General features: G+C 40.3%; 1 protein-coding gene across 2 annotated transcripts in view; it reads right to left on the reverse strand.

Annotated features, from left to right (window-relative positions):
- Cph (BCL11 transcription factor chronophage) overlaps positions 1-8109 on the reverse strand; it is a 50046-nt gene extending 41937 nt beyond the window's left edge. For both annotated transcript variants that reach the window (XM_017173734.3, XM_070288588.1), the window contains exon 1: positions 6872-8109. In XM_017173734.3, coding sequence (XP_017029223.1) covers positions 6872-6908 — 37 coding nt within the window. In that variant the 5' untranslated portion in view covers positions 6909-8109. The remainder of the gene's footprint in view (positions 1-6871) is intronic.
- Positions 8110-8440: the final 331 nt, after the last annotated feature.

Genomic DNA, 8440 nt, shown 5'->3' on the forward strand with positions numbered 1-8440 from the left:
GTACTTTTCTTTTGGATTCGCATCTTGGTTTCGTTTTGAAATCAGTAATCATTGAATTAAATTATGCCTGGGCCTGAGCAAACACGAAATGAGCAGATGGATCCATCCATCTGGATATCCACCAGAGATCCACAGAGATCCACAGAGATCCAGAGAGATCCATCCCCACCCATTCCGAGCCATCCGTTGGCCGCACCCACACCCACCATCAACAGCACGAGACGGCAATCAGTGAAGGAGGATTGAGGTGGATTTCGGGAAGGAGGAGGAGCAGCTGGTCACATGCCAAAATCGGCCACAATATTGGCTGTGAAGTTTTTATTGAATTCGCTGCCAAAAACACCCACATGCCTAGGGTCTCTCTATAACCCATTGGTGACGAGACCGAAATAAAAAATCTCTGAGAATCCAAAACTAAAACCGAACCTCAGCTCAAAACTGTAACCGATATACGCAGGCATACAGTGTGGCTCGAAAATGACAAGTTCTAAAGTTAGAATCTATAAAAATGTTTTAGTAAAGGGAATATGTATTTAGGAACTATATTTAATTTTATAAAATTTGTTTAAAGATAAGAATTTTCAGTGGGATATATTATTATCTTTAATAAGGCTACCTCTTACAGAATTTTTAAATCTGTTTATTATAGGTTCTATAATCCTTTACAATTATTACCCAAACATAATTTATAAAGTTCTTGGATATATATTCAAGATATTTATATAACGAAGCTCAAAAGAAAGAAACTTGCAACAGAATTATAAGATTTCTTATTCTAGATTCTCAGATTTTTTAAAAAATAGTACCAAGCATAATTTATTACATTAGTTATTTATTTTTTTGGATATATATTAAATATATTTATAAAAAACTAAACATTTAAAATTTTACAAAACCCTAAAAAAAAATTCCCAAATATATAAAAATTTTCTACGTTCTTTTACCAACCTAACAAAGCTTCTAATTTTGCCACATTATTAATGAAACGCACTGTTCTACACTTAAAGGGTGTGTGCACCACCACTTGGAGGAGTCGGAAATGGTTAAAGGGGGGAGGCTCTCGGTCTCGGGCTCTTGGAGGTCCGGCTATCCAACGGATTGCGTGGGCTTTGCATTTTCAATCTCCAGAGCGAGCTCGAGCTATTTATAAACGCAATGAATGGGCCAGCAAGCGGATCAATGAATGAGCCAAGAAATAATAATTGCTTGGCTCAATTAAAAACGAAAGAAATACAACAACAACAACAACAACAAAATAATAATAAATGAGGAGAAGAGAGGAGACCCCATGCCGAACCTAGTTGGAGACTCGCCGCGAAAGACAAAAGCCCGAAGAAGAAGCCTCTGAGTCTGGGTTTCTTCTGAGGTCTTCCTCTGAGCTTCTTCGTCTTCTTCTTGGGGGTTTGATTCCGATTCAAGTTGAGGTTTCTCTTGGGTTTGACATCGCGTAGGCGCTTGAGCTGCGCGGCTGTTAGCCAAGCCCATGGATCTTAATGAATGACTTGGGTTCCTCTCTTCGGCTTCAGAAACTAATCACGCTGCACCCCGCCCAGCAGCCGCAGCAGCAGCAGCTGAGTTATTTGATCTTGGCCCAATTTATGCAAAATAATTACTATTACCATAATAATTCCCAACGAAAATGCTTGTATTTTGTAGTTTTTTTTTTCGCTTGGAATCTTCCGCATTTCCGGTGGGCTTCTCTCGCTTTTGGCACGTGCTCGAAAAGGGATGAGCAGATGCCATGTGGAAGTGCAAGAAAAATGAGCTGCCTCAAGAAGAAAAAAAAAAAGAGTAAAAAGGAAGCTCAAAAGTAAACAAAAAACCAAAGGAAAAGCCATTGAAATTTGGTTCGCGCCTAGGCAAAAATTTGAGGCGCGTGCGCAGGGAGCAAGGGAAAGCCCACATTGAGGGGGGCTTACGGGGGCGTGGCAGGATACTCCACCCCATCCCATCCCATCGTCATCATCATCATCATCGCTCACAGTCAGATGTTCGCTTTCGAACATTTTGCGGTTTGTTTTGCTCGCCGGCTACGCGCGTCTTTGCAAAAAGAAAGCAAAAAGAAAAGAAAATGCTGTTTGCAGAGACACAAAAAAAAACGGTGGCAGAGAGGGGGAAAACTGTAAGGGGGATGGCTTCTAACTATGACAAAGGTGCCAAGTTCTGAACCCCACCCACCCCGCACCACCCACCACCTCGTTGAAAGTGAAAAGTTTGCCAAAGTGCGAGGCGGGACATCATAAAAAAAATAAAAACCGGCAAAAAAATACAAAAAAAAACGTGTAGAAAAGAAAATGCGCGTCAAAACAAAGTCTAAAAGATTCATTAACTTGTTAGCTTCTGTTTCAGGTCATTTCGGTGCCTCTTTCCCGCCCCTTTTCACAGCTATTAGCTCTTTGCCTAGGCGGCCCCCCAAGCCAATATTAAGTATACGCACCGTTGGCAGGCTTTATAATATAATAATAATAGTTTTAGTATGCGGCACAGGGTCATGGTGTCAATAGTTTATATAACAAGTTATAAAGAATGGTTTTTGGGACTTAAGTTTGCTGTTAAAAAAAAATTAAGTACAAGTAAAATTATATTATATTATGGAAATAATATACATATATTTTTTGGAATTTATATTAATTTTTAGTTGAAAAATTCAATTGAAAAGGGAATACTTATTTTATTAACATTAATAATAAATACAGTCTTTCCATTATTTTTGGTCACAAAAGTTAGGTTAAACTCAAATTTAATTATAAATATAAATATAAATAATCATAAAAACAAATAAAATATTTAGTATATATACTTGTCCAATTTAAATGTAATTATCAAAGTAAAAAATAAAACGTACAAATGTTTTCCCCAACTCACGCAACAATTTTGTTTGCTTTTTCAGGTGAAAGAATAGAATAATCATAAAAGTCGCGGCAGCAGCACAAAACCCATTCACACTTTTAACACCGAAAAAACTTTAAAAATTACAAAACTCAGACCGAGGGGAGGAGGGGGGGACGACACACACATAGTCAGGACATAAAAACACACAACAAAAGGCGAAAAGCGAGTGGAAAACAAAAGACAAGTGCAAAACAATTCAGCAAAGGCGAAAAGGGGGAGGGAAAGGGACATTGCCCAGGACATGCAGGGCTGGCCAAAACGGATGCACCTAGCGCGACAGTTTGGACCAGGTCCTGGGAACGCCGCATCCAGTATCCAGTACTAACCAGGACTCCGTCTAAGGCCCAGACTCGCCGCAGCGGAAGTAACTCGCTGAGCGCTGTTGTGGCTGATTATGCTGCTGCTGCTGCTGCTGCTCCTGCTCCTGGCAGTGGCACGGGGCTCCAAGGGGGGTTGCCACATCCACATCCATAGCCTCTGCCCTCGTCCATCCATCCGTCTGGACCATGTGAGCGACGCTGGCGCTGGTCTCTCCCGCTGCGCCGGCAGCAGAACGGGCCAGTTTCAATTTATATCCGCCATATCCTTGCCCCCCGCAAGGATTCAAATGCAGCAGCAGTAGTTCCCCCTCCTGCACGGCAAAAAAAAATTCTACAAAAAATAACTCTTGAAATTTTGTTGAATAAATTAAATTAAAATAATAAATTTTCTATATTCCCCGACTTCCCATCGGATATATATTTCCAAGATTGGCCAAAATTAAGTATCAAATTAAATATAAAATTATTTAAAGCAAAAACTTAAATTATAAAAAAATTAATTTCAATAGATTTTTATTTGTTTAGACCTCGTTATTACTTTTAGTAATATTTATGGAATATTAATGTTTTGTTTTATTAATTAAATGCTTCCAAAAAATTACAAGTATCTTTCATTTAAATAAATATCCAAAAGATACAATATATTTTATATAATATATTTATAATATTATAAAATATTTCCTAAATTTTGCGATTCCTCATTCTTTAAGAGCAGTTTAATTATACAAAAATACAACAAATAAAGTTGGCATTCTGCCCGGAATCCCCCTTCCCCCTAACCCCCTTGACTCCCCATGTTTTGGCCGCTTTTAGGGTTTTAACATCACAAAAAAATAAAAACTGTAGCCGCAGCTGGACAAAAGTTTGAGGTCCACATGACGACACGTTGACACTGCGGGCAAGGATGTGGGAGTGTGCCAAGTGTGGGTGCAAAAAAAAAAAAAAAGAAAGAAAAATAATAAATAAATAAAAATAAAAAATAAGGACGCGGCAGGAGGAGACAGAAGGAGTCACTCTGTTATTTGTTATAACAATTGCAAATGCTGAAAACGCGAGGAGGACGTTGCCATGGCGATTAGGAGCAGGATAACACGAAAAAAGGCAGCGGTCGCCTGGTCGGTCGGTCGCTCATTTAATGGACACTGTTTGGTCGATAATCAAATTAAAAGAACGCCCAAGGTACGAGAAAAGCTTCCAGTTAAAAAAAAGAGTCGAAAAAAGGTGGAAAAATCAACAGCCAAGAGGCGCCAGGACGACCATGAGATGAGGCCACCCAGGTCAGCCGCCCGCCAGGTGGTTATGCTGGTGGTGGGTCATCTCCCCATGCCTCGTGCCCTCCTGGCAGGCAGGTGCCTGTCCTGCTTGATTAACGCTGACCATATCGGTGGGCACATACATATATGTATATATCGAACCCTATTTCCCCCTCAGGATGTTTGTGCAACGAAGCTCAACAAGGGCCGGCAGGATATTAACCGAAGGGCAGCTGAGTTTACATTTTTGTTTTGTGCTTTCATTGGAAATTATTGATAGCTTAAAGATCAGTGATTAAGTGGCTAGTTGTTTTGTATTTATTATAATTCTTATGCTTCAATAAGGTTTTGTTATTTATTTAAAAGTAAAATATATGACCTTAGCTTGGGGACTTTATTTGGGGTATTTGTTTATAATTTTATATGCATTTTTTATATTAATTATTATACATTTTTATAGTTTTTATTTATTATATTTATATTTATAAAATCTAGTCTTTTCCTTACTTTTTAAGCCTTTATTTTTCCCCAGTTTTTCCCCCAGCTTTTGTTACCATTTTAGACCCCACTCCCAATAGAACTTGTCAAACATGGAACATTGCGACTTGTTCTCGGAAATTACTCATCAGCCTCTCTCCCTCCCCCCCTTAACCACCCCCTCCTCATGCTGATAAGAAGACGAGGAGCAGCAACACCCCCCTTTGGGCGGCGAAATGACGAAATGCTGTGTGTGTAAAGAGACTCTCCTGTTCTTGTTTCTTTTTTGGAGATCAAAAAGATTCCCACCTTCGAGTGGAATCGAAAATGAAATTGTAGCAATTAATTATGATGGACGACGAGGTGGGCTTCAAGAAGGGGGAGGGAACACCGAACACCAAACACCGCCACCTAGCTAGCTAACAACAGCAATTTTGGGGACAGAGCAGGGAGATATCGATAAGGATGGTTACCATGTTTATATATATGACATATGGCAGGGCAGGTCCGGACTCCGGAGCATCGCATCGCGTCCAAGCCTCCTCCTCCACCTTCGATCGTCAGCAATTAGGCCTTCTCCCCTTATCACCTGGAAATTACCTGGAAAAGGCCCTCGCTGCTCGCCCTCTTGTTGATTTTGATTTGTAAGACAAATAGACCGAAAAAAAAAAAGAATATGAAAAGAACACCAACAGCAAACAACTTTGCGAGCAATTAAAATTGTTTGACGACACAAGGGTTCCTCACACTTCACCCCCCCACCCTACCTCCCCCTTTTAGTGGGGGGAGTGGAGCAAGTGTACCCGGTACTGGCCAACTCAAGTGCGTCACTGTCCAGCGGCCGTCGCTATCTAGATAAGATTGATAACGCCGCTTGCTTGCTTGGGCAACAAATGGAAAATCTGTGCAAAAAATCCCAACCAGAGTGGCGGCCCCAAAACGAACGAAAAAAAAATACGACTTACTTTATTACTGCCGCGAACAATCCATATTATGACAATGATATGGATATATGCCGATTGTATGGCGCTTTATGGCTTTACGGCCCTGATTTCTCTTTGAACTAAGCCGTGTTTTTTCCACAATCACATAGCAAATGCAGCTTGGACGCTGGTCGCCAAAAAAAAAAAAGAAAACCATATAGAGTTGATAGGGAAATTACAAAGAACCCTAATCGGCAAATTCTACAACTCGAAATTTTGGGGGAAAAGGCGTTAAAACAACAAATCTAAAAAAAAAAATCATTGCAAACACACCTAGGCGGGGGCGACTGGCTCTGATTTAGACATTGGCCATATCGCAGCGATAACTCGACTAGATACAAGAACAACAACAAAAATATAACAAAATAAGGAGACCTTCCATATGGTACGGGGAGGGGTGTGGGTGTGGGTGCGACATGGTCGACTGATATGGCCTGACCATAGGCTATAGCCGAACCTAGAACACACATTCCAGAACGAGATATTGAGATCATCTTTTCAGGGGTCACCTTGCAGTATTTCTCGGTTTTGGTCACTCTGGTAATCATATATTATCTAATATATATTAAGCTCAAATTGCCATTGATATTTACATAAATGTATGATTTTTTTAAAATTTATTTTATATATAAGAAACTATTATTTAGGTGTCCTAATCTATAAAAGTAAATTAAAGCCTTTGAAATTATTATATAAGCATGTTAACCTTTAACCTACCAAGGTAAACAAACGAAAAAGCCAAAATCCCTGGTAATAATAAAATTAATATTAAATGGTAAAATACAAATAATGTAAAATAAAATTCCTGTTAAATTACGAGAAAATGTCTTTACTAATTCCTAAAATATTGTTTCAGAAAACCCAAAGAATCCTCCAACCCTGCAGACGTCAGCTGTTTATGTCCCAATTGGAAACTTAAACTTTAACCCTTGCTTATCAGACTCACCTTGTGCAATTCGAACCGCGGGCATTTTAATTCTCATTTTTCTTTCCAGTTTCCGGAAGGTGTTTTAATCTTCGCCACAGACACAGGCACACTTAACCCCACAAAGGGCAATGTCCTGCCGATCTCTAAAAAAAAAACACACACACTTTAACCGCGACTTTAAACGATTTCCACTTGAGGTTTTCCAATTCCAATAAAGAAAGTTTCAAAATATATATTCTAGGTTTTTGTTTTGTTTTTCTTTTACTACAACTCTCCGCTTCGTATTTTTTGTTTACTTATTATTGCACTTGTTTCGGTGTTTGTTTTTTTTTTTATTAAAAAAAAATAGTTTTTAATGGTATTATTTAGTTTCTAATCAGACAGCTTCAGTTTTGGTTTTACTTGTTGTTGTTTTTGTCATTTTGATGGCTTTTCTTGGGCTGTCATAAGGAGGAAAACCGGAACAAAACAAACAAAATACAAGGATGATATTTGTAAATTTTGATGGAACTAAACTTGAGCACTTTATCACTTTTATTTTCTATTTTCCTTTATTTTTATAATTTTTTTTTTTGCGATTGTTGTATATTTCCTATAGGAACCTTTTGCACTCGGACTTTGGGTTTTCCTTTGCTTCCTTCGGGTTTGATACTTTTCGTCAAGCCTTGTTTTTTAGCTGTGTCTGTTTTGCTGTTGCCTTTGTTGTTGTCGTCGCTGTCGTTGTCACCTTCGCACGCGGTTTCATTTTCCCAAAAGAGATTCCAATTGGAGTTGGCTCAACAACGAATCGAAAAAAAACCCAATTGGTTGGTAAAGCACACTCCGAGACACTTGAAAAAAAAATGGAGGATTGCACAGAAGAATGCCTGCTTTTCGTTTCTTTTTTCTTATTTCTTTCTATTATTTTCCCATTGCGTACGTATTATTTTCGTTTTGTATTTTGATATATTTTTGTTTTTCTTCTCGATTAACTGTTATTATTTGCCGCGACGACGGCCAACGGTAAACGTGTGTATGTGTGTGCGCGCTTTTGCGGCTCCGGCTTGTGTGCGGTGCTAACGGTAACGGCGGAAGTACGCGACTACTTGCGACGTTTTAGCGGCGAGCGCGTCTTCGCTGCCGTCTGGTCCTCTGCCTCTGCCTCAGCCGCTGTCGCTGAAAGCTGCGCAGCTTTGCCTGTCGCCGCTGTCCAGGGCCCACCAAAAGCAGCAACAAAAACACCGCGGCGACCACGCTCCAACCAACTAAGCGAACGAGTGAGCGAACGCCAGCGAACGCGTTGGAAGTGTGACGAAAGCTCGCTTTGGACACGAGCACGAGGCTTGAGAGAGCGGGAGAGAGTGAGGGAGAGAGAGCGTCGAGCGCTGGCCAAAAAGAGAAGGCGGCGCTGTGTGTGAGTGGAAGAGCGAGCTTAGGCGAATGTGTCCGAACGCGACGATGTCCTGCGAGCGACTGCCTGCAGATAATTCAATTTCATTTCAGGCTTTTGCACTTTAATGCCAATCTGGCAATTTGATTTTGGCTAAGCGACGCCGAGGCCGACGCCGACGCAGCCCTTTCCTAACGGTGCGGTGCCGTGCCGGTGCT

Source organism: Drosophila kikkawai, chromosome X (genome assembly GCF_030179895.1).
Source record: "Drosophila kikkawai strain 14028-0561.14 chromosome X, DkikHiC1v2, whole genome shotgun sequence".
In the NCBI taxonomy this organism is placed as follows: Eukaryota; Metazoa; Arthropoda; class Insecta; order Diptera; family Drosophilidae; genus Drosophila; species Drosophila kikkawai.